We start from the raw sequence: 25,294 nt of genomic DNA on the forward strand, positions 1-25,294 counted from the left end.
CTGAGTGCGACCCCCCCATAATAAATTAAAAACACTTGTTTATATATTTAACACTGTTATAAATGCTGGAGGCAAAGCGGGGTTTGGGGTGGAGGCTGACAGCTTGTGACCCTGCAGGTAATAACCTTACAGCCCCCTGAGGCGTCCCAACCCCCAGTTTGAGAACCCCTGGTTTAGCTGCTTGCAGGCATGCGGGAAGGACACCAGTGCTGTGACTCACCTTTGAACTCTTGCAGAGGGGAAAGCACCCCCTGCTGAATCCCCACCCCACTTGCTGAAGCACAGGAGCCCCCTAACACCACCCTGGGACTATGACATTGGGTTTAGCACTGACTGGGAGGGGCAAGTGCTGCCTCCTGAGCCCCCCACTCGCTGCAAGTGTCCCTGGCACTACGGGGTGGTGCTTTTGTGTGACACATCCCTGCTGGCTGAGGTCTGGTTCTGATCTAAACTTTGGGAATTGGACTCTGGCAGTAGATGGCTCTTGGGTGTCTGTTTCCTCTGTATGTGTGTACCTCTGCCTCTCCCCTGGGCTACTAAGAGCTTTCCTGGCTGCTGCCTGTGGGGTCATTGGTCATCTTGAGCCCCCCATTATTGTATCAGGTGCTCTTAATTGAGATGGAGGTGGGACATTTTGCAGATGGGTAAACGGAGGCACAGAGCAATGGCAGTGATGGCCCAAGCTTGCACGAGGGCTCTGTGGTAGAGTGAGGAACTGAACCCCACTGCTGTCTGTAGTAATTGAGGGGGAGATATTTCTGATGTCAGTATCAAAATGGGGGAGTGGGTTCTAGAGGGTCAGAGTGGGGCAAAGAGCCAGGACTTCTGGGTTCTCTCTCCAGCTCTAGAAGGGGTGGTGGTGGGGGGGTGTCTAATAGTTTACAACAGGGGAGGGCTGGGAGCCAGAACTCCTGGCCCTGAAGTGGTGCCCTCTGTGACCTTTGCCCTTCCCCTCTCTGTGCCTTGATTACCCTGCTTGTGCTCGCTGGTGCTGGGAGGCCCTCAGGTGGTGGCGCGATATTGCCGGTGGCTTGGTAATGCCAGTTACTCTTGGTAGTGCCTAGCTGGTTGCTGGGGTTAGCCTAGCGCCGCAGGTGAGGCTGCTCTGCATGTATGTATTGATGGTGTGCCATGGGTACAGAAAATGCCAAGGGGGGTAGGAGGGAGTGTGGGTAGGTGAGCGATCAGACCCCAGGGCTGATGAATGCCCTGGGCTCATGCCAGCCTGGGAGCTGCTCATTAATCTGCTCTGTGACTCAGGGTTTCCTGGCTGTCATGCCTGGCTTCAAAACAGGCACAGAGCTTCCCTATGGGAGGAGGAGGAGGCGTGGAGAGGGGAGGCATTGTCTCTGATTGGGAAACTGAGGCACAGGGGCTGTACCTCCTAAGGGCACACATTGAGTTAGCGGGAAAGCTGGGATTGAACCCAGGAGTCCTGGCTCCCAGCCCCAACTGCTAGACCTGACTCCCAGCCCCCCTGCTCTAACCCACTAGATCCCCTCAGGGTTCTCTTGTTCTCTGCACTGGCCAAGCCCTGCCTTAGTTTCCTTGACAGGCCAGGGGGTGGCGGTGTGGGATGTTGACATTTTGGGCCGGCCAGCCCATAATCCTGGTGCCAGTGAGTCCCGCCCCTTGCACCGAGGCGGTGGTTGTCCTACCTGCTGGGGAACAGAGCTGCTGCCCTTCATGAGCGGGTTATAATTAGCAGCCACAGTCACTGTACACCTGTTAGACTGATGTTCCCCTGGCATGTTGGGACTAGCCTTCTGTATGTCCCCACCACCACTACTGTGTCCCACTGTTCCCCCTCTCCTCCCCGCCATGTCTCAATCACCCTCCCTATTCTTGGCTTTCCAGGAAGCTGTTCCAGGCTGGCTGCCTCTGGACTGGTTGCCTCGTTCTGCTCCTATTGAGCTGTGTGTGACACATGGTGGCAGTATGGTCTAGTGCAGGAGTGGGCAAACTTTTTGGCCCGAGGGCCACATCGGGGTTGTGAAACAGTATGGAGGGCCGGGTAGGGAAGGCTGTGCCCCCGAAACAGCCTGGCCCCCGGCCCTTATCTGCCCCCTTCCACTTCCTGCCCCCTGACTGCACCCCTCAGAACCCCCGACCCCTCCAACCCCCCTGCTCCCTGACCCGTGACTACTCCAACCCCTATCCACGCCCCCATCCAACCCCCGCACTCCCTGTCACCTGACTGCCCCGACCCCTATCCACACCCACATCCCTTGACAGGCCCCCTGGGACCCCCGATCCATCCAACCCCCCTCCCTCTCCTTGTCCCCTGACCGCCCTTCCTGGGACCCCCATCCCTAACTGCCCCCCCCCGAACCCCACCCCCATCCAACCCCCCCTGCTCCCTGTCTCCTGACCGCCGAACCTCCGCCCCCTGACTACCCCCCGGAACCGACTACCCCTTAACCCACCTCCTCCTCCCCCCCAGCCCCTTACCTTGCTGCTCTGAGCGGCAGGACAGGCTTATTTGAAAGCCTGGGAGGTGGGCAGGTGCAAGCTGTGCTGCCCGCACGGTGGCATGGCTGCGGGGAAGGGGGGACAGCGAGGGAGGGGCCGGGGGTGAGCCTCCCCAGCCGGGAGCCCAGGGGCCGGGCAGGACGGTCCTGTGGGCCGGCTGTGGCTCACCTCTGGTCTAGTGTCTGGGGCACTGGGCTGGGAGGCAGGACGTTTGGGTTCTATTCCTAGCTCTGCCACTGATCTGTAGCAAGTCTTGTCTCTCTGTGGCTCAGTTGTGACTCCCATCCTTTGTCTGTTTTGACTGGAAGCACATCAGGTCAGGGACTGGCCATCGCTGTCAGCGTGGGGACTGGTGCGATTGGGGGACCCTGGTCTTGATCTTGGTCTGTGTGGCTTCCAGCCCAATGGGGGGCCTCTGATTTGGGTTGGAGGGTCTGTGCAGTGCTGGGGGACCCTGATCTTGGTCTGTGCGGTGCCTGGTATGATGGGGGACCCTGATCTTGTTTTGTGCAATGTCTGGCCCCATAGGGGCCCTGATCTTAGTGGGGGGCAGGGCTGTGTAGCCTCTGGCCTGATGAGAAGGGCCTCTGATCTGAGTTGGGATTCCAAGTGTTATTGTTAGAATAATCCAATAGCCTTAATACTTAGCATTTCTATGAGGCCTACAATTAACTAGCTGGAAACCCTGTCCGGACAGCCTGCTACTTCCTCTGCTGAAATGGTTTTGCAACCAAGTCACCTGACCTCCCCAGCCCTTGTCACCAGAGTAGATTTTAGAACAACAATCCATGTCATCTGCCATCAGAGGGAGGATTCCCAGATAAGAGTGGGGCATTACAGGGCATGTTAGCCTAGGACAGGAAGTGCAGCCTGAAGTGCCCAGGGTATTTGTAACCAGCCCTGCTGGAATGTGGACAGGCCAGTTGGATTCACACACTTAACCGCCCACCACTGAGGTTAACAATGGGCCCTGAAATGGAATCTGGCTGTTCCAGACACTGGGAAGCTGTGAGCTGCCTCTGCCTGGAAGAGTGCAGTGCTGAGTCGGCTCCCTGTTCCCGAAAAGGTAGCAAACTGCAAGCCAGGACTCCTGGGCCCTATCCCTGGCTCTGGGAGGAGAGTCTAGTGGCTCAAGCAGGGGTGGCTGCTGGTAGTCGGGACTCCTGGGTTTTATTCCTATCTCTGCCCTGGCTTGCTGTGTGACCTCAGGCTCCCTGCCTCAGTTTACCTTTCTAGAGAATAGTAGGTAGTAAAGTTGCCTAATACTTGGTGCGATGCTTAACCCCTCAGTCCTTCACTGGGGAAGGTTTGAAGGGGCAGGCTTAGTGTTCTTAGCAACAAGCTGGAAATCCCTTGGCTCAGAGATGCCGCCAGTTTGAATCCTGACACAATCAGTTTAGGGCCTGGAGGTTAAATAGATTTGAGCTCCATGAAGCTCTCAGCTGAAAGCGGCTCTGAAAACTGACATCCACTTTCTCTGCTGTCTTTGGTCAAATAACCCTGTGTGACAGTTCAGGGAATATCTGCTGGCTTCCACGCCCCACCCCAGAGGTAGCTGCGTCCCAGTGCTGGGCGAGGTATCCTGGTATAAACAGCCCCCTTGCCCCACCCCAGAGGTGGCTGCATCTCTGTCCCAGGTGAGTGGTCTCTGTCTGAATGTTCCTCTGTTCTCCCTGCAGTCGGTGAACGAGCTCCTGGAGTCAGTGAGCGCCCCACTGGAGATTGTGGATGGCTTCATCAACAGCATCGCGGTTACCATCCCCTGGTCGGCACTGGTGACGGAGAACTGCACCGTGGAGGTGACAGGGCTGCAGATCACGTGCCGGCCCAAGTACCGCAGTGGTGAGTGTGGGGCCGAGGGGTGGAGCTGCTCCCAGCCTCTCCCTAGCGTAGGGACATGGCCACAACAGCCTGCACTCTGGCTAGTCCCTGCTCCCCAAGCCCATTAGTGGTGGTGTTCCTTTAGCTCCAGCTGCGGAGGCCTGAGCTCTCAGGGTGTGTGGTCCCAGGGGCAGGCCTGGCCCAGGGAGTGCTGGTAGCCGGCACTGATGGCTGGTGTCTTAATTTGCTGCTCTTCCTCCCTGCAATGAAGAGGTGCTCAGCATCTCTCATCCTGCTTCCACATTTCCCATAAGCCCTGGTGATGGTCAAAGGTCTCAGCCAGCCAATCATGTGAAGTGGGGTCCCTATTAGCTAATTACTGTTTCTCCCTCCCTCCCCCCCAACATGTGTGTTTTGCCCTGCTACCTGCAGGAGAGGTGGTTTTAACAAAGTCTTGAGGATCCTGCCCCCATCCCAGCCAGGCCTCGATTGGGATCTCTGCTAGCGCACCACACGGCAATGGGCTGCACCTGACGTGAGGGCTCCAGGGTGGGGACTGACCTCACCAGCTGGGATTCCGGGAGCGGGTGGCTGCTTCTGGAGGGTTGTTTGGATGCTAGCAGAAAATGCTCCAGTAGAAATAAATAATTAATAGGGGCTCTTAAAATTGCTCCTACAGACACTTCTCCCCTCCCCCTGCCCAGGGTGAGAGTATGAGCCCCTCCCTCATCACTGCCAGGTGCTGTTCAGACCCCTCCAGGCCCGAGACCAGGCCCACTGGTGCTGGGTACTGCACAGACCTAGTGAGAGACCGTCCCTGCTCAAGACAGAGGAAGGATTATTCCCAATATTAGGTGTCGAAACCAAGGCTTAGTGGCTAGGGTGGCCTGGGGCTTGGGTCCTGCCTCTGCCCAAGTCCCTTTCCTGTTCTGTGCCTCTGTTTTGCGCTCTGAAGTGGGCGGTGAGTGTGTGCCTGCCCTGCCTTTGGTGGATGGGGCTGGCAGTGCCTTCAGGGTTCGTTGCCCCTCAGTAATGAAGTGCCCCTCCGTTCCAGCAGCCGCCCCAGGAACAGAATCTCAGAGCTGGTCATCATGCATGACCACGAGCATGCAGCTGGCCCAGGAGTGCCTGAAGGACCAGCCTGAGGAGCCCCCACAGCCTCTTGAGGGCCTTGAGATGTTCGCCCAGACCATTGAGACAGGTGAGTCTCCCCTGGGATCTTGTAGGATGGGGGGCAGGGGGAATCTGATTGCAGCTGGGGAACCAAGGGCCAGGTGGAGACCCAGGAATGGAACCGAGGAGTCCTGACTCCTAGTTCTACCCCTGCTGTAACCTGCTAGAACCCAGTCCACTCCCAGAGTTGGAGATTGGGCTCTTGGGTTCTGTTTCCAAGCCTCCCTTGCTCTAACCCATACAGACCCCGCTTCTGTCCAAGAGCAGGGAATAGAACCCAGGAGTCCTGGCTCCCAGTCTAACCACTAATCTCAGTGGTAAACAACTTCTCTTGTCTGGTATAAACTCAGGGTAGCATGTACATAGGGGTGGAATATAAACAAAATGCTCCCAAAACATACCACTCCACTGCACCCCCAACCTCCCCAAGGGGAGTGGTTGGAGAGAGATTGTGGCAGGTGTCAGTTGTGTGGCTGAAAGCCCAGATAACCCGCACTTCATAAGAACCAATATGGGACAGAGGAGAGAGGCTTAGTGCAGGGATTCCTGGGGTGGGAGATAGTGTGAGCTAGTGGATAGACCACTGGAGTAGGAATTTGGGAGACTTGGATTTTATTCCCAGGTCCGCCACTGTGCCTCCATTTCCCCATCTGTAAAATGGGGATAACAATACTGCCCTCCTCTAAAGCATATTGAGAGCTACAGATGGAAACCGAGGTAATCACTGTGAGATGGTCCCTTAACATCTCTGGTTCTCTCTGGCATCCCCTGCCCAGTGCTGCGGAGGATCAAGGTGACGTTCCTGGACACCATTGTTCGGGTAGAGCACATACCCAGCAGCTCTCAGACTGGGGTGGCCCTGGAGGTGCATATTAAAAGGTAATGGGGGTTCTGCTCCCTGCATACCTGAGTGTGAAGGGGGGTATCCAATGAAGCGTGGAGAAGGAGACTGTCCCCCTGGGGATCCTGTCAGAATTTGAGCTAAGCTGGGTCAAGCCAGGCTGGTACCTGGATGGGAGACATCCCAGCAGGAATGGGGTGGTACAGGGAGATGTGTGAGGGCTTCAGTGAGGGGTGCTCTTCCCTCTTTATGTGCTGTCCACCACCAGGCCCCTCTACTCTCCCAGAGCTGGGGATTGAACCCAGGTGTCCAGACTCCCAGCCCCCCTGCAGTAATACGCTAGACCGCACTCTCCTCCCCCCACAGTCCTGGCTCCCAGGCCCTGCTCTAACCACCAGGTCCCACACTCCCCCTGCAGAACTGGGGATAGAACTAGAAGGCCTGACTCCCAGCCCCCCTCACTGCTCTAAGTGCTAAGTACCCGGCTGTCTGAGGCCACCTTTGGCCCAGCTCTGGTACCCATGGGGCTGTGTCTAACCCTGTCACCTGTGACTTGCTCCCCCAGGCTGGATTACTGCGACGAGGCAGTGAAGGACCCCAGCCAGGTGCTCCCAGTCGACATCCACCAACCCCCGGCCTTCGTGCACAAGATCCTGCAGCTGAGTGGCGTGCAGCTGTACTATGAGGAGTTCCCCGAAAGTGCAGCTTCGCCTGTGCCTGGCCCCCAGGTACCTCTAGGCACAGCCATGGGAGGGCAGAGATGGGCCTGCTTGTGAGAGAGGAGTGGGTCTAATGTGTAGGAGTCGTGGCTCCCAGCCCCCTGCTCAAACCACTCGACCCCACTCCCCTTCCAGGGCTTGGGAAGGAACCCAGGAATCCTGATCTGAACACAAGGCATAGGATTGTAAGTCAGAGCTCCTGGGTTCTCTCCCCAGCTGTGTGCGTTGGCAGCATGGTATTCCCTGGCTACCATGCGGGGAGAGCCCACTGAATCCTTTTGGGATGAGAGGGGCTGCTGGTCCCAAACCAGCCTCATCCATTTGTAGCAACCAAACTCGTCTCCTTTCCATCTTCCCAGCCCCAACCCCAAATGAGCGAGTCGTTGTCCTCAGCCAGTGGAGCGGTGCCCGAGTGTCCTGACCCTCCCCTGCAGATTGGCAGCTGTTCCGGCTACATGGAGATGAGGATCAAACTCAAGCAGAACGAGGCCTTTCCCGGGCCCAAGGTGAGAAACATTGGCGGGGTGGGGATCCCATCCCTCTCACTTCCCCAGCTGAAAGGGGGTCTCCTAGATATTCACCTGTGGAACTCCCTGCCTCAAGAACATGCTGTGGCTGGGAGGGGAGCCAGCCTGGATGGGCCCATTGGTTTGATCTGGGACGGGGAGCCAGGCTGCACTTCATCGGCCCATTGGTCTGTTCTAAGTTGAGGGGGGTGTCGGGGGGAAAAAGGAGGAACCTGCCTAGTGAGTTCTGCTTGTCTCCTCTCCCCAGCTGGAACTGGATGGGAAGCTGGGATCCCTGCACCTCTTGGTTTCCCCCCAGCAAATTTTCTACCTGCATGACCTGCTGACAGCACTGAGTGTCTCAGGTGAGCCACTGCTGGGAGGTCGTTCCACCCTTTCCTCCACCCTGGCGAAACACAGCTCTTGGTAACACCTAAAGAGGCTCCTGGGTTTTGTCCCCAGCTCTGGAAGCGGAAGGGGGTCCAGTGGGTTAGAGCTGGAGGAGGCTGGGAGTCAGGACGTCTGGGGATCACCACCTGGTTTGCTGTCTTGATGCTCCTTCCATTGTGGGAATCTCTGAGGAGCTGCTGCTGTGATCTGGGCTCAGCTATCCATGCCTCGTATCCCTGTGCCCCTGTTTTCGGGGCTCGGCTGTCTGTCCTGGCCCCACATGCCCCTTGCCAGCTCTCTGGATGCTCGGCCAGTGACAGGTGCTGGCTGGGCTGCAGCCCTGCCTGGGGCAGGTGCCAGAAGCTTCAGCCCTTTTACCTGAGTTTGACCCCTGCGGGGGGCGGGGTTGGGAGAAGCTTCATCTGATTGGCTGCCTGACCCACTTGCCCACCTCCTGGGGCAGAGCAACCAATCAGAGCTGCTGAAGAGAGAGTTCTCTCCCCCTTGGTCAGCAACCTGAACCATTCCCTCAGTAGGGGAGGTGGAGTGGAGAAGAGCCATCCTGAGGGCCTGCGCTCGCTGTTTTCTCCCCGCCCCAGTGAGAAAAGCTTGGCGGGGAGGAGAGAGCAGCGAGAGCTCAGGATAGCTCCTCTCCCTCCTTGCAATGCCCAGCCTGGGAAAAAGGGGCGGGGGGGGCGGAAATTCCAGAGGAGCTGAAGTGAGGCCACAGCAGATGGGGAAACAGGTTTGATTTGGACGTTGGGGAGGCAGAATTAAGTGCTGGGCAGGGGAGGAGCAGGAGCAGCCCCTGCTGCAGGAGCTCTCACCCCCCACCCCACATCACCGTACCTAATCAAGGGGCATGGGCAACACTCCCCCACATGCATGGAATGGGCAGGGCAAGTCCAGAGACAGACCAAAGCTGTCGACTTTTCAAACGTCTCGGGGGACTGACTTGTGCCAACTTCCCGAGATCAGTACTGCCCTTGGGGCGGGGGAGGGGAGCTCCTCGCTTAGCGGGGCTCAGCTGTCTCTGCCTGGCAACCCATGTGCCGGTGGGACCCTGCCCAAGCCCCTCTTTCCCCACCAGTACCCCAGCTGGTCCCCAGGGGCAATCTCCTCTCTGCACCTCCCTAACCCCCACGGCTCCTCCTCTCCCCAACCCAAGAAGCCAATGGCCTACAGGAGAAGCTAAGCAAGAGCCGCCCACTGGACTCTGAGGACCTGAAGCTGATAGAGCAGGATCTGAGCCAACAGCTGCACGGGGGCCAGGGCTTGGGGCCGGGCCGGCTGGAGGAGGAGTTGGAGAGCTTCGTGGGCCTGGAGAACAGAGGTGACGTCTGGGCAAGGTGCACTGGGGGAGGAGGGGTGTCAGTGCTAGACTGTGCACAACATCATGGCCTGTGTGCTGCAGACAAAGCTCAGCTGTTAAACAAATACACACACACACGCACACACCCTGCCTGGGGAGCCAGGATGAGGAGCCTGGGCCCTTTGGCTCTAGAAGCAGCATTGGCCACTCCCACTTGAGCTCAGGGAGGATTTTCCTCAGTTGGCAGCAACAGCAGGTCTCTTATCCTTTGTGTGGCTCTGTCGCTGCAGGGCGAGGGAGATTATGCACGGGTGCGCTACAAAACCAGAGCATGTACTTGCGCAGCCCGCGACTCACCATGAGCTCTTCTGGTGCCCCTCAGTCCCAACCCACCACCTGTGTGTTATCCCAGCCCTGTTCCCCTTTCACCCCAGCTCTGCTGGTGCCCCTTAGCCCCCTTACTGTGTGAAACCTTATGTGAGGGCATCACTTTCTGGTGTGCCTGCCCACATGCTGCATGGTCTCCCAGTACAACAGGCTGCCTGTCCCTCTGCTGGGGCTCCGCCTCCCTCCCGTGACCCTGCTTCTCCCCCTTTACCTTCCAGAGATGTTCTTCTCCATGGCTGCCATGACAAGTAGTGTGACCTCTGTGCGCTCAGTCAGCGATCTCTCTGACATCGAGCTCGATTCCTCTGTGCACAGCGACTACAGCGCCTGCCCCCTGCAGCCGCCTTCCTTCGCACCAGGGGTGAGAACTCACTGCGGGGGGGCTGAGTGGGAGGGCATAGTTGACAGCATCTGACACTGTCGCCCCTCAGTTCCCCCCTTCCCCGTGTCTAGAACCAGGCAGAGCCCTCTGGAGCTGTCTGTGCCTACTCTGCTCCCAAAGCCACATGGTCCTGGGAGCACCTTGGTGCCGCCAAACCTCGTGTGTGTCACCCTGGTCTGGCTCCACATCCCTAATCTCCACTTCTCTCTACAGCTGATCCTGAGCAGCCCCAGGCGCTACGGCCGCTCCCCCTTTGCTGCTACCCTCCCAGGCCTGCAGGGCCTGAGCAAACTGCCAGGTGAGTGGGGCTTGTCCCGCTGGGTTTGTGCTGCGCTTTGGTGAGGAGAGTGGGGTTCCGCTCAGTGCTGGGAGGGCAGCGGGGTTTGGTGGGGTAGAGCAGCAGGGACTGGTAGCCCAGACTCCTGCGTTCTATCCCAGGTCTGGGATGGTAAGGGGCTGTAGTGGATTAGAGCGGGTGGGGGCCTGGGAGTCACCGCTTCTGGGTTCTATTCCCTGCTTGGGGGGGCTGCAGGCTTAGAGTCCATCCCCGAAGCTCGCTGACTGTAGAAGGCTTCCTTCACTCATGGCTGAAATCTGACTCAGCCATCTACGGGTAAGTGTACACACTCTGGGGTGGAGCACGGGTGCTGTTTATACAGGGATCCCTCACCTGGCACTGAGATGCAGCTGCCTTTGGGTTGGGGAATGGGGGCTACCACATCCAGGTGAGTTTGAGAGAGGTAGAAGGCAATAACCCCCAACTCAAATTTCACTGGGGCAGCTAGGTTAGTGCCTCATCCCTGCAGGGAAGCAAGAAGGGCCTTGGTTTCCCCCTCCACCCTGGTCCTTCCCCTTTGGAAGACCACACCTCCTTTAGCCTAACCCCTCTTTCTCCCTCCGAAGTTCTGGGGCCCAGGGCTCCTGGGTTCTATTCCCAGCACTGGGCTCCCACCAGTCCCTCCCTGCCCCCCACCACAGCTCTGCCATTGCCTGGTAATCCCAACCTGCAGCCCCTTCTGCTGTGGGGCATGCTCTGCTTGGAGGGAAGTGTGTCCTAGCAGGTTTCCCAGTGTCCTCTGTGGGGGTTGGTTGTAATGCATCAGTTTCACCTAGTGTGGGAGACCTGATGTGAGCCCTGCAGTCGGGAGGGCGGCCAGTTGTAGTCCCATTGCTAGCCAGACTAGCCTAGGAGTGTTGGGACTAGCTTGGGGGGTGGGGAGCTCTCATTGCTGGGACTGTCTGATCTGAGGTGCCTGATCTGTTTCAGGCAAGGCCCCACAGTTGCCCTCCTTGGAGAGCCTGCGGCCGGAGACACTGCTCAGAGTTACGGTGGGCGGCCTCACCCTGACAGTCCCGCATCAGTGCCCCGGCCCGCCTGCCCCTCCCCAGCTGGCCCAGCGTTTCTTTGCCGAGTTGGCCTTCTTCAAAGACTCTGCCTTCGGTGGGCGGGACTTTGGGCATCTGCGCAAGTGCTTTGAGAAGGCCTGTCCTTGCAGTAACCTCAGGTAAGCTGGGTTCAGCTCCCTGCCCCTCGTGGGGCACACATGATACACCCTGGCTGCTCCCTACCCCAGTCTGGGCAGTGGTGCAGAGGCAGGTACCAGGGGATGTTCTAGATGTATGATCTCCAGGGACTGGAGCATTGGGAGGTGGGGCCAGCATGGATTGGGAGGGGAGGGCACAGCGCCTCTAGCGCTGTGCTGGGGTATTGGGCCAGCACTGATTGTGAGGGGTAAGTGCCCCTCCATTCCACTTTCTGCAGCACAGTGCCCCCTAGCACACACTGGGGTTGGCACTGAGTGAAAAAGGAGAGCACCCCCTCCTTATGGCACAGTGCCCTCCAGTGCTGTGCTGGGGCAAAAGGAGAGCACCCCCATTCCACTCTTTGCAGCACAGTGCCCCCTAGTATTGCTCCTGAGGCACTGGGGTAAGCACGGACTCTGAGGGGACCGCATCCTCCACACTTCACTCCTTGAAGTCTCCCATCCATGTGCTGACTGTCCCTGTGCCTGTTTAGCTTGTGAGGTCTGTGTTGGCCCCAGCACCGGGGCTGTCAAACCCCCCCTCCACCCCCTACTGCAGGCTCTGACTCCGCCTTCCTGCCCCAGGCTGACTGGAGCAGCCCTACAGGTCACCTGCCAACAGAGAGCAGCTGGCTCCCTGCACGTGCTCAGTTCGGAGGTGAGCTTCGGCATGCTGGAGATCCTGGAGTGCCTGTGGGCCAGCGCCAGCCCGGAGCGCAGGCAGCAGAAGCCAGAGTACACCGAGGTAAGGAGTGGTGAGCGGATGACAGAGCCACACCCAGGGCTAGGCGCTGGGGTCATGGCTCTCCGGCCCTCCTCGCTTCTGACCTGACCATGGCTGTTGCTTCGGGGTGTCTAGGGGGATGAGACCTCAGCCTGCAGTCATGGTGTGCTGAGGCCCAGGATAAGGGCTGACTGTGGTGGGGAAGATTTGTTTTGCCTAAGAGTGTGGGGGAGTGGGGAGTGCTCCTGCTATCAGTGCTCCATCGGCTCTGCCTGAGAGAGGTGGGAAAGCATGTGCAAGGATCAGAAGGGTGTGAACCCCCAGGAGAGAGGGGAATTACTGTTTGGGGGGTGGGGGGAAAGCTGGACCAGCTGATGCCCAGGCAGGGCAAAGCCTGTGGGATCCTAATCCAGAAGCTAAAGGGCAGAGGTGGGGTGTTAAAGCCCTGGTGGAGTCACCCCTGTGAACACCCAGGCACCAGGCTGGTGCATGGACCCAACCTTTGGATCCCACGTGTTTTCAAGCTTACTGGACCTGAGCAGCTTCCAGATGCTGCCTCGGTCCTGGCCTTGCTGACACGCTTCGGAGGTGCAGACTCCCTTTCTGGCCCTCCTCCTTGAGGGGTGGGGTGCTGCAGCCCAGCTGCCATGGGCCCCCAAACCAGTGCTGACGCTCATCCCACATTTGCCCAGTAGCTTATGCATGCTGCTCCCAGAGCTCTACCTTCATGAGCTCTCTGGTTTATATATAGATTAACCCTTTGGGACCATGTTGCAGTTAAAGCAAGGAACCCAGGCTTTGCAAAGGAACTCCTTAAACCCCCCTCTGGCCCCTCAATGCACACTCTGCTCTTGGAAAGCACAGGAGAGTTCGGCTCTGTGGACGAACACACAACACCTGAATGCTATCCCTCCCTCGGAGCCCTGCCCACTCCTGAAAGTCTTTTGGGTTCTGGTCAGTGTCGTTCAGGGAAGCCAGGGCCCTCCTGCTCAGCCTCCTGGTTCTGTAACGGCTTGGCCCCTTGGCTAGAGCATTTCTCTTTGGAAAGCTACTTCTGACACCTCTTCCTGCCTCTCTTCTCATGCTGGGCTTTTCCATGCTCTGGCCCCTCTGTGTGCTGCTGGGCACAGGGGCTGTTTAAACATCCATGACAAAGAATGCCCCAGTGGTGAGGAAACTGAGGCAGGGAATGGCGTGTAGGCGTTGATCTACAGATCCTGGTAGACCCTCTTGTGCTGTCTGAACAGCGATGGTTGCAAAAATCCTTCTGCAAGTCTGTGTCTGCTGCCTTTCACTATCATGTGTCCCGAAGGGTTAAACTATAAACCAGAGTGCCCTGCTCACAGGTGGAGTTCTGGGAAAGGGCCAGTGTAAGCTACTGGGGTGTCTTGTGGGGGACACGACGACACTGGGCCTAAGGCAGCTGGTCTGCAAGGTCCCACTTCAGTAGAGGGGTATCTGACAGTCTGTGCCCCGGAAATGTGCCAGAGAAGCCAAGGACAGGGATGGTGACTGAAGCCCCTGCGCAGACAAAGGGGGAACTTAAAGACCATGGGTCTAAACACAGCAGCCTGGTGAGTGTCCAGCGGGGCGCACTGCCTCTCCAGGAGAGGTCTAATCAGAGGACCAGGCCACCTGAGCCTTTTGTCCCTGGCAGCTACTGTGCCAGCACCCAATGGGATGAAACATCTCCCCAGAGAAGGGTGGGTGGGTGAGTGTGGGGCAGCTTGAATCTGTTCTTGGGGAAACTGACTGAGCATCTCCTGTTTGGACCTGCTGCACAAACCTTCACCGCACCCCTTCTCTCTTCAGCTAATGACCTTCAAGAACCCCAGTGCCTTCACCTATAACTCCTCGGCCCGGCCCTGCGCCCAGATCCACTACAAGCAGTCCGAGAAGCTGCCATCCAAGGTGAGCAGCAGCCTGAGGCTGGAGGGTGTCTTGAGAGTCAGTGCGATTGGTGTGTTGTTTTTTTTTTTTTTTCTCCCCTCCTGCCCCACACACAGGCTTCTCCTCTGGGGAGCCACTGGGCAAAACGGAGCAGAGCCATCGCAGGCTGCCACTTGATGGCATTGCACTGGGCCCTCGCAGCAGGGAGGTGGGGGGACGCTGGCTGTCCTGGGTTATCGGTCTTGCTGTGATGGGAGCACTGGCCCTGTCCCTTTGTCTGGGAGTGGAAGTGCTCCTGAGGTCAGGGCTTTGTTGGTTCTGCCTGGCTACTATTAAATTGTATTCCAGTAGCACTTGGAGTCCCCAGCTGAGATGTGGAGGCGGGGGGGGGAATGCCCCATTATGCCGAGCACTGCAGCAGTGAGATGGTTCCTGCCTCAAAGAGCTCAGTCTGTTTAGACAAAGGAAGGGTTTATTCTCATGGGGAAACTGAGGCAGGAATCGGGGAAGTAACTGGTCCAAGGTCACACAGTGGAATAGTACCAAAGTGTCCAGAGTCCAATCCAGTCCCTTAACCACATGCCCACACTTCAATAGTGTGCCTGAACGGGTTGGGTGAGGGGAGCTCTTCTGTGGTTGGTGCTCTGTTGGCTTGGCCTGAGGTTGGTACTCCATTGGCCTGGCCTGACTGTGGCAGGAGCTCTCCTGCAGTTGGCTTGACCTGACATGTGGCTAAGTGCCAGCAGATCTCAGTTCCATGTGCTGGGACCTGCAGGGACACATGATCTTACACAGCCAGAGTGGGTGGGGCTGCATCAGCAGCAGGGAAAGCCAAGCAGGCGGAGACAGAAGGAAGCCCCAGCCTTCCTGGGTGACCCTAGAATAAGACACTGGCAATCGCAAGAGACCCTACAATAATACAACAGTCTGTACAGTCCCAGATGACCGGGGGCAGCACCTGAGCTTCCCCCTCACTCTCCAGTGTTCTGTAGAACGAACTCCCTCACCCCCCCACCCCATGTAGAGCAGCCTCTCCCCTGGCTGGGGAGGCATTCCCAGGGCTCTGATGGCTCTCCCTCTCCCTGCAGAGCAATCTCAAGAAGACTGGGGCTAAGCGAAGCTCGGAGCTGTTGGTGGAGCTGGCAGAGTTCCACTCGGATGTGGACCTGGGTGTCCTAGATCGGCTTGGGTCCCTCCTCCATCTGTCAGCGTCCGCGTCCATGCAAGATCAAGCCCCCGGCCTCCATGCAGACATGCATGTGGTGAGTGTGGGGGATGGAACATCTGCTAGGAGGGGCGGCGGTGGGGGGGGTTTGTTCCCAGTTGGCTGCAGAGGTGGAGATGCTTGCGCCTGCAATGGGCGGGGGACCCGGAGGGAGACGAGGCCCTTGTTAATTCTTTCCTCTCTCCCCCTCTTGTGGCTGGGCGCCAGGCAGAGTCTCCCCATGCCCCCGAGAGGCACACAACCGTGCAGCTGGCAGCGCCCAAGGCCACCCTGCGCTTGCAGTTCCCAGTGCCAGATCTGCGGCCCGAGCCGGAGCGGCGACCCTGGATGGAGAAAGCCGTGCGCAAAGAGAGCCTACGACTGGAGCTGACTGATGTGGTGTTCCAGACGGAGCTGCGGGCAGGGCAGGGGGGTCACGGGGAGCCCACCCGGCTGGAGGTGACCTTCAGCGACCTGCATGGTGAGCATGGGAAGGGCTGAGCTGCAAGGCCTCCTGGGAAGTCTGTCCCTGCCCTGAGTGGGGCTCACAGCTCCCTATGGAGGTTAGGAGGCTGCTATAGCCTCTGGGCTAGTAGACTTGGACAGTGTCTGCTCTGGCTCTAGGATCCATAGGTCCAGGGTTGGGTCCCTGCTGCCAACGACCCTCCCAGGGGTGTCTTGTTCCCCTAAGGGGCTGGCGGGCAAACCCAGGCTTCAGGGACAAAGCATGAGGCCTACAGGGACCCACTCTGTTCAGGTTGAATTGGGGGGGGAACATGTGGCCCCACGTCTCCTGCTGTAAAATATGAAGGGGATGTTTCTAAATGGATCCCTCTTGGTTTTGTAGATGCTACAGAAACCTGCATGCTCTTACCAGAGCCATCCTGACACTGTTCTTTATTCTAACCAGTAGGCTGCCCTCCCTCTCTGCCAGATCCAGGAATAGAATCCAGGAGTCCTGGTTTCCACCTCCATCTGCTCTAACCATTAGACCCCAGAACAGAACCCAGGAATCTTGATTCCTGTGCCCCTCCCCGCTCTGCTCCCAGAGCTGGGGATGGGATAGCCAGGAGCCCTGCATCTTTAATTCTCCCCCCAGCCCCCTTACAAACTCCTTCCAGGTGTAGGGTAGAAAGGTAGTATTTGGGAGGGTATGGGGTTGTGTCTGGGCACTGAGTCCAGCCACTCTCCTTGCAGGTCTGTACGAAGACGGTGAGAGGCTCTCCGTACCCTGCATCCGCGTGAGCAAAGCCCTTGATCCTGCAGCCAAAGGACTGGGCAAGAAATACCTCTTCCCAAAGTGAGTTTGAGTTTGCTTTGGGGGGCTGATCTCCCTGACCCATGTGCACCCTGGTAGGAGCAGCTCCCTCCCTCATCTGCATCTCAGCTGATTGTCATCCAATCATACATCCTCTGGTTGCATGGAGTGTCTCCTGCTGTGGTGCACGGGGGGGGGGGCTCAGATGTGTTGGGGGCAAAATTTCACTGCAGCATCTGAGAAGGGGGCAGGTAGCCCCGTAGGGGGCTACATTGCTCCCCCTGTGCCCTCTGACTTTCCCTCCTCCCGGCCCTGCACAGGATCACAGTGACCCTGACCCCCCAGCACAGCCTGTCCCAGTGGGACTTGGCGATGGACAAGGTGGAGGAGATGGATCTGTCAATGGTGGAGAGTCCCTGTGAATTGCGGCGGCCCGAGCCCTCCCCCTTCTCTTCCAAAAGGACCATGTATGAAACTGAGGAGGTAAGGGGGGCGGCCCTCCCTGGTACTCAGTGGGGAGGAGATAGTGGTATGGGTGGGAGCATGGAATACCGTCCTGCCTTCCAGGGGGTCTGATCCTGCCAGGAAAGGCATGAGTGGTGTCTTTGGGGCAGGTGGCTCAGTTAGCCCACCAGGATACAAGGGAAGCAGCAGGGAGAGGACCTAGGGTATGGGCTGAATGATCCTGAGGGAGGAGCCTCGGAGATGTGAGAACAGCCCAGTTGGGGTTCTCAACCCCCTTCCATATCAGGTCCCCTTTTCATCTAGCTTTGGCTCTCCCTTCCCATTAACCAGTAAGGAAAGGACAGGGGGAGGTTGTGACCCCCGACATGGGTGTCACAGCCTCCATCTTGACAACCCTCTGGTTTAGTAGTTGGTCAGCTAAAGTGGGTGCCTGTCTCTGTAAGTCTTTAACCCTTCCTATGCTGGCCTCCCCCCTAGATGGTGATCCCTGGAGACCCTGAGGAGATGGCAGATTTCCAGGCCAAGACAGTGGCTGCCTCGCAATACACCCTAGAAGTGACCCTGCCCAGTGTCCACATCTTCCTGCCTAGCAAGGAGGTCTACGAGAGCATCTATAACAGGTATCGGGGGAGCGGGGACATTTAGCCGGGTATCCTGGCTGGCAAGGAGTAGCCACAGGGCCTGGCAGCCTCTAGGGATTAGGCCCTGAATCCTCCCTGCTTGCCCCCTGGACTCTTGACCTTCCGTCCGCAGAGCGGGGCACCGGCAGTGCCCAGCTCATGTGGACCCCGGCCCTGGCTGTGTGTGGGGTTGGAAGAGCTGTCGGCTGGGGCGGGCCAGGCCTGAGCAGATGGATCCCAGGTGGCCCAAGACTATTGGGTTCTCTTCCCAGCTCGGGAAGGGCCGTGGCTTCTCGTGGTTGGAGCAGGGTGGGGCTGGCAGTCAGGGCTCTTGGGTTCCATCCCCACCTCTGCTACCAACTTTCCAGGCGATCTTGAGCAAATCGCTTCCTGTGCCTGTCTCCCCACCTGCAAAATGGGAGGTGGCGCTTATTGAGCAGCCCATCTTGTTCCCTGCAGCACCCTGTGAGAGTACTCTGTGGTAAGATCTCTAAGGCCGGGGCTGTCTCCTTCTGTGTCAGTACTGTGCTCAGAACTGGGAGGGCCAGGTCGATAACAAACACCGCTGGGCCTGGGGAAGGTTTGAGGGGCTCCTGGCCTAGGGGAGGCAAAGGCAGTTGTGAGCGTGAAGCATCTTTCCTTTCCTTCCCCAGGATAAATAACGACTTGCTGATGTGGGAGCCGGCCAGCCCACTTCTTTGCTCCTCCGGGTCTGCGGGGGGTGCTGCACCTGGGGCCTTCTTCCCCAGCCACCCGCCCCCTCCCAAGTATTGGCAGGACAACTTCAAGATGTGCAAGTCTGCCTTTAAACTGGGTAAGGAGCCAAGCCCCGCCCCCAAACCCAGAGAGAGGCTCCTGTCATCCGCACTGACCTGTGAAGCCTTAATGCAGGGGTTCTCTAACTTTTGTACTGGTGACCTCTTTCACACAGCAAGCCTCTGAGTGCAACCCCCCGCCCCTTATAAATTAAAAACACCTTTTAATATATTGAACACCATTATAAATGCTGGAGGCAAAGCGGGGCTTGGGGTGGAGGCTGACAGCTCGCGACGCCCCATGTAATAACCTCGCGACCCCCTGAGGGGTCCCGACCCCCAGTTTGAGAACCCCTGCCTTAATGGAAATGGGGAGTGAAGGATTCTGGGAATAGCATCATGGTTGCTTGCTTTGTGATGGATGCAGGATAAGGAAAGGGGCTTGTGGGTCCAGTCCCCGGCTCTGAAGGTAGCAGAGGTCTAGTGGTTAGAGCAGGGGGGCTGGGAGTCAGGACTCCTGGGTTCTGTACCCAGCCCTGACGTGACCTTTGGCAAGATCTTCCCCTCTGTGCCTCAGTTTCCCCATGCAGCGGGAGCTGCCACTAATCCTCCTCTTCCCTTTCCCCATCAGACTCGGACTCTGAAGATGAGGCCTCTCACTTCTATTCAATGGACGAGGTGGTGGCTCAGCGGAGGAAGGGGGACCAGCTGAGCCAACACCAGCAGAGCCGTTTCTCCGCCGTGGTCACTATCCTGAAGGGCAGGGTGGCGGCTCTGTGCGAGGCCAAGGTGAGGGCAACCCCCAGGGACCCACTGCCAGGCCATCTCCTCTGAGCTCCAGCTAGCCTGGCCTGGGCGCTGCCTGGATGGGAGATCTCTGGGTGCTGCAGGGAGCAAGGTAGCGGAGCCCTCCCCACTGAGCCGATGTGGAGGGCACTAGGTGGTGCTGTGCTGCAGGGCCCAGGATGGGGGGCTACTACTTTTCCGTAGAACTGAGCTGCTCCTTCTAGTGTCCAGGCCAAATGCAAACCTGGGTCATTCTCCAAATGCCCACCCGCCACCCTTCAACTCCCTCTGGAATTAGGTACTGGATCCTTCCCTTCTGTACCATGATGCTGTATGCTGTTTAAATAAGCCTCGCACCCCTCCTCAGAGGTGGCTGCATCTGAGCCCCAGGTGAGGGATCCCCATATAAATAGCCTCGCATCCAACCCCAGAGGCTGCTGCTCCTCAGTGCTGGGTGACTGTTGCCATCTGACCCTTCAGGATGGAAGGGCAATGGTCTGCACTGGGGTGTCCGACCCTCATCCTCCTTCCCCTCTGCCCCCAGGGTGAGGCGGGGAAGAAGCTGGATGACTCCCATGGAGAGATTGTGCTGGATGTGGACAACTGTACCATCTTCAGTGTGTCCCAGTACAAGGGTCAGGAGGAGCTCGGCTACCTCTGCATAGAGTCAGAGAGAGTCACCCTTTATCATAAAGGTATGGTTCAAACTGCGGGGGGGCAGGGAGTCAGGACTCCTGGGTTCTGTCCTGAGGAGGATCTCATCTGTTAGAGTGGGGGTTCTGGTCCTGTGTCTGATGGGCTGAAGCAGTGGGGGCTGGGAGCCAGGACTCTCCCACTGAGCCATGGATTCATACCTATCCCCATGTACTGGCTGGGCAACTGGCAAGGGCCCATGGTTACAGAATAGATCCCAGGGCTGCCGAGTCACAGCCCTGCTCCCTGGCACACAGGACCCGTCTGCTTTCTTCAGAGCCCTCCAAGGATCTCATGAAGTGCTGCGGAATTGGGGTTTCACTTGGCCCATCCCCAAAGGGCAGCAGGTCAGGCCTGTGCTGCCCTCTGTGCCCAACCTCGTAGTGACCTCCGGTGGGAGCAGCCAAGGGGCCAAAGAGGCAGCTGGGCTGAGGTCTGCCAGGAGGCAGTTCCCTGCAGTGGGGATTGCAAAGGAGGAGGCTCTTGCACCCTGCGGTAGTTCAGAGTGGTGGGGAGACATCTAGGGTGGCGGTGGGTCTTAAAGAGACAGAGCAATGCTGGAGGGGGTGGGGATGCAGCTGCAAGAGTTGTTAATACCGAGTTCATATCAGTAGCTGTCTGAGTGGGTTATGAAGGAGGTCAGGATCGTTACCCCATTTTACTGAGGGAGAGCGGGGCAGTGACTCTACCTGGCGTCACCCAGCAGGCCAGTGGCAGAGCTGGGAACAGAGTTAAGCTCTCCTGAGTCCCAGGCCAGTGCTCTGCCGCACAGGGCACTGGGAGGGGGTTAGTGGGAGGGATGGCTGGCTGGCCAGCCAGCCAACCAAACTCTGTGTCCCCTCAGCTGTGGTAGAGGACTACTTCCTGGCCAGTCGTTTGGAGATTCCCAGCTTCAGCCCCCCTGACAGGCTGCACCCCACAATCTACTCCTCAGAGGAGGGGGTGCTGAGTGGGCTGGCAGGGGGCAGGAAGGACAGGCCCCTCAAGATGCTCTCAACTGCCATCCGCATCAACCTGGACTTGAAGAAGAACATCAAGGTATCTTGTCTCCACTCTCTGGGCTGAGGGGGAGGGGACTCAGCTGGGCGGGCTCCCTCTGCTCTCCCTTCTCCACACAGGCTAAGAGCCAAAGCAACCCCTCCCTGGGATCTGCATTTATTGTTTAACTTAAAACATCTCAGCGCCAGCTTTCATCTGACTTGTCTGTTCCTAGAGGCTGTTTCCCTGTAGGATCTCCTCTGTCCCTTCCCCACCTCAGAGAGCCACCGGGACAGTTCTGGCTTGAAGCAAATAGGGCTCCTCTGATCTGGCATCGTCATGAATCAACAGAAGTGGCTCTATCTTCCTGTGCACTGCCCCATGTGGGGGGTGACTGGGCATGAACGGCCATGGGTCTGGATGGGGCCCAGCTGGGGTGGACTGGCATGTAGGGGTGCTAGAAGCCCGCTGGCCTGGTGTGTTTGGGGGAAGATGTCCTAAGGGGGTTCATAAATGGCTTCCCCCCCATCCTGCCCCTTGTAGAGCCTTTCCCCGTCTGGGGTGGGGTGGAAAGGAAAATCTCCCTGCTTTTTAACTTTGCTTCCCCAATCTTCCCTTTTGCAACCCGAATCCAGGAGTTCCTGGTCACCTTGAGGCTCGAAGGGGCCACCATGCGACATCACATGGCGCTGACCAATCAGAGTTGGTACACACAGGTACGTCCTGGGCCGGAAATACCCATCCTGGAGTGAATAGCAGAGGGGCGTGTGCAGTGTAGCAGCCATGGGGCTGAGAGAGACTTAGGGCCAGGAGTGGAAGCTGAGCCAACACCAGCATGGGGACAGGGGACAGGCTGGATCCTCTATAGCTTGGACTCGTGCCCTGGTGTCCAGCTAAGGGGGGTCGAACTCATTCATTGGGCGGGGCCTGAATCTCTGTTTAACTGTGGCAATTCTTGCCCCTTGCAGGTGTAAGCCCCCACCCGGTTCCTTCTGCTGTCGTGATCAACAGTGGAATAGCTGATCTGGATGAGAATGGGGATTGTCCAGTGGTTAGGGTGTCACCAGGGACTTGAGACCTGGGCTCAATTCCTGGCTCTGCCATAGGCTCCCTGTGTGACTTTGGACCTCTTTTTCCCTACTTATAAAGTGGTGATGGAGTGAGGCAGGGTGTCCTAGTGGCTAGAGCACTGGCCTGGGACTCAGGAGACCTGGATTCTATTCCCAGCTCTGCCACTGGCCTGCTGTGACCGTGGGCAAGTCATTTTGCCCCTCTGTGCCTCAGTTTCCCAGTCTGCAGTGGGAATAAGAACGCCCTGCCTCCAAGGGGTGTTTGTGAGGATAAATCTGTTACAGATCGAGGCCAGATGAGTGTGTCAGGTGGAAAGGTCAGCTCTGAGACTAGCAGCTCGCTGTGTCATTCTCACTCAGTGCAGCTCCCGCATCTCTCAGCCATTGGCTCAGGCTTTCGGCAGACTCAGGCAGGTGCCATGAAATTGGTTATACACTAGGCACATGGAGGAGTCTGTGAGGCCTAAAAACTGACTCCTTTTTTCATGAAAGCTGAGATTCCGGGCCACACAAATGCATTGGCCAGGCTGGATCTGTATGTCCAACACCCCTGGTCTAAAGTGAATCCTCCTAGTTCAACCACAGGGCACTGGGGCTTGATGCAGGGATCTGGGGCGGGTGGGGGTGAGGAGAATCCTCCACCTGGGGGGATCGGCACGGGTCTTTCTGCCCCCATTAAAACCTGCTGTCTGGGGCCTGCACGCTCACGCTCTCTTGCCCTTTCTTTCAGCTGATTGACTTCCTGGACGTACTGGATGATCCAATTCTTGGCTTTGTCCCCCCAACGGTCATTACGGTGCTGCACACCCACCTCTTCTGCTGTGCAGTTGACTACAGGTACTGAGGGGAGCAGAGGCAAATGGGCTGCACGGGGAAAAGGGTGGCTGTAAAATAGGAGAGGCCCTTGGCTGTTTGTACAGGAGGAACAGAGGTGAGACAAAGAAGTTAGAATAGCAGATCTGGTCTGAGGAAATCCAGACTCCCAGGTTCTGTCCCAGCTCAGAGAGGCGAGTGGAGTCTAGTGGGTTAGAGCAGGGGGGTTTGGGAGCCAGGACTCCGGGGTTCTATCCCCAGCTCTGGGAGGGGCATGGGGTCTTTGTTAAAGCAAAACCTCCCAGCCTGGTCTCTGCTGTCTGCTCTCTCTTATCTTGGCATCCTGGAGACTGGATGTGATGGTGGGAGCCTCTGTCACCTTGAGATAGTCTCAGCTGGGACAGGAACACTGGCCAGGCCAGACAGGATCAGAACCGAGGGCCATCTGGTTCAGTATCCTGTCTCCAGCTGTGGCCAGTACCATATGCTTCAGAGCAAGGAGTAACGACCTAGGAGAGGGCAGCTGTGGATCATCTGTCCTCTGTGAAGGCTGCAATCCCATCTTGGCTGGGGCGGGGCGCGGCGCGCGTGGGATAACCCTGCCGTGCGGGTACTCTCCTTGGCTCCTTTAGCCCTCTCACCACAACCTGCCCCGGCACTGGTTCTGTCACTACCATCTCACCCCTCAGGCCCTTGTACCTCCCCGTCCGCGTGCTCATCATGGCCGAGACCTTCACCTTGTCCAGCAACATAATTGTGGATACTTCAGTCTTCCTGCTCAGGTAGGCGTCCTCCAGCTGGAGACATCCCAAGAGAGCTGCCCACTCCAGGGAGGGCCTGTCCCCCACCCCGGGCTGGTGAGATCAGGGGGTTTGAGACCTGTTCCCTCTGGACTGAGCCTGGGCTGCTCACAATACCAAGTGCTGGCTTGTGTGGAAGAAGTTGGGGTCAGCAGCTTTGGAGCCACCATCTTACGGTGCCTGGACGCCATGGTGGTGGGCGTGGTAGAAGGAGCCCAGTACGATGGAATCCTGAGTGATTTCTTTGCCTGTGTCTACTCCAGTTACCTGGGGTGTAGCCGTGAACCGGTGGGCCAGGTGCTCTTATTGGAGGAATCTCACCCCAGCATGCACAGTCTCTTCACACCAGCTGGCATCCTGTATCCCATTCCCCACCTCTCTGAGCCAGCCAATCTCCCCACCCTGGGGCCAGGACAGAGCCGGCACCCCTAGAAGGCCCCATATCCCGTTCTCCATCCTCACGAGCCAGCCAGTCCCACGGTTCTGGGGTCAGATCAGAGCCAGTGCCCCTAGAGGGGAAAGGCCTGTGTGCTGTTCCTTGTCTTCCCACCCAGGGCTGGATTGGCACCGATGCCCTCTAGAGTGGCATCCTATTCCTTGAGCCAGCCACTACCCAGCGCTTACTCCCTTGGTCCAGGGTGGGAGTCGGGGTCTGTGCACAGGGCCAGATACCTATTGCACTGTATGGGGCCCTTGTGTTCATGGTTACTGTACAGTGATGGACAAGATCTTGATTGTACTCAGTCTGGCTGGTATGTGCCTACTGGTGGGGGGGCAGCAGAGTTAAGTCACTCCCTTCCCCCCAGGTTTATTCTGGATGACTCTGCCATCTACTTGTCTGACAAATGCGACGTGGAGACAGTCGATCTGCGGAAGGGTAAGAGTTGGACGGGCCGCGTGTCCATCCTTCTGTGCTCTGGGTACTGAAAACAGCAGCTATTTGAAAGGCTGCTGGGGAGCAGCAGGTATCCCTCAAGCATCATGCCCCCGTAGCCCCTCAGACTGGGCTCTCAGCAGGTCTTCCAAGCTAAGCAAGTTTGCGCCTGGTCAGTAGTTGTATGCGGGAGCTAGCACTCATAGCCCAGCATGGTGGCAGGTGGCTCTGTAGAAGACACCCCATATTGCTTAACAATCTTCCATCTGTGGATTTCAAGGGGTTTCCCAAATGTTTGAATGGATTTAACCGTCCCCCGTCCTGGGTGTGTTGTTGCTGCAGGGAACCTAATGCACAAAGAGGAGTGTGGAGGAAGTGCCCAAATTAAAGCGAACGTGGAGCAGAACCCAGGAGTCCTGACTCCCAGCCCTCCCTGCTCCAACCCACCAGGCCCCACTCCCTTCCCAGAGCCCAGGATAGACCCAGGGATCCAGTCGGGCTGAATCTCTGTTCTCCCTTGGCCTCAGATTACGTGTGTGTACTGGACGTGGATCTGCTCGAGCTGGTCATCACCACGTGGAAGGGGAGCGCTGATGGGAAGCTGGTGAGGCCCAGCCAGAAAGGGCAGGGTGGGGGCGGGCCTGGTAACTGCAATGGAAATCCCAGGAGAGAACCCCTCCCTTAAAAGGTGACTGCGCAGAGTGGGGAGGACACTTCATGTGGCTGAATGCAGGAGGCGGGTGACTTCTCAGCCCTCCTTGTCCCTCGCTGTAGCCTTGCGGGTGTGAGTCTTCTCCAGTGCAGCTTCTGGTGTTTTCGAAGCAGCCTTGCTGTGTTT

The 25,294-nt window shown here is 57.9% G+C and overlaps 1 protein-coding gene across 2 annotated transcripts in view; it reads left to right on the top strand.

The window, feature by feature from the left end:
• Positions 1-25,294, top strand: part of ATG2A (autophagy related 2A) — a 38,258-nt gene that overhangs the window by 2,086 nt on the left and 10,878 nt on the right. The window contains exons 2-27 of one of the 2 annotated variants that reach the window (XM_074957974.1): positions 4,152-4,314; positions 5,348-5,494; positions 6,243-6,345; positions 6,873-7,035; positions 7,386-7,532; positions 7,801-7,897; positions 9,091-9,255; positions 9,840-9,982; positions 10,217-10,301; positions 11,271-11,508; positions 12,112-12,271; positions 14,063-14,161; positions 15,229-15,402; positions 15,573-15,825; positions 16,542-16,644; positions 16,923-17,085; positions 17,545-17,687; positions 18,341-18,501; positions 19,074-19,231; positions 19,773-19,923; positions 20,766-20,959; positions 21,535-21,615; positions 22,700-22,806; positions 23,472-23,564; positions 24,389-24,459; positions 24,984-25,060. In XM_074957974.1, the coding sequence (XP_074814075.1) occupies positions 4,152-4,314; positions 5,348-5,494; positions 6,243-6,345; positions 6,873-7,035; positions 7,386-7,532; positions 7,801-7,897; positions 9,091-9,255; positions 9,840-9,982; positions 10,217-10,301; positions 11,271-11,508; positions 12,112-12,271; positions 14,063-14,161; positions 15,229-15,402; positions 15,573-15,825; positions 16,542-16,644; positions 16,923-17,085; positions 17,545-17,687; positions 18,341-18,501; positions 19,074-19,231; positions 19,773-19,923; positions 20,766-20,959; positions 21,535-21,615; positions 22,700-22,806; positions 23,472-23,564; positions 24,389-24,459; positions 24,984-25,060 (3,639 nt within the window). The remainder of the gene's footprint in view (positions 1-4,151; positions 4,315-5,347; positions 5,495-6,242; positions 6,346-6,872; positions 7,036-7,385; positions 7,533-7,800; positions 7,898-9,090; positions 9,256-9,839; positions 9,983-10,216; positions 10,302-11,270; positions 11,509-12,111; positions 12,272-14,062; positions 14,162-15,228; positions 15,403-15,572; positions 15,826-16,541; positions 16,645-16,922; positions 17,086-17,544; positions 17,688-18,340; positions 18,502-19,073; positions 19,232-19,772; positions 19,924-20,765; positions 20,960-21,534; positions 21,616-22,699; positions 22,807-23,471; positions 23,565-24,388; positions 24,460-24,983; positions 25,061-25,294) is intronic. The other variant, XM_074957975.1, reaches the window with a different exon arrangement.

Source organism: Natator depressus, chromosome 7, assembly GCF_965152275.1.
Source record: "Natator depressus isolate rNatDep1 chromosome 7, rNatDep2.hap1, whole genome shotgun sequence".
In the NCBI taxonomy this organism is placed as follows: Eukaryota; Metazoa; Chordata; order Testudines; family Cheloniidae; genus Natator; species Natator depressus.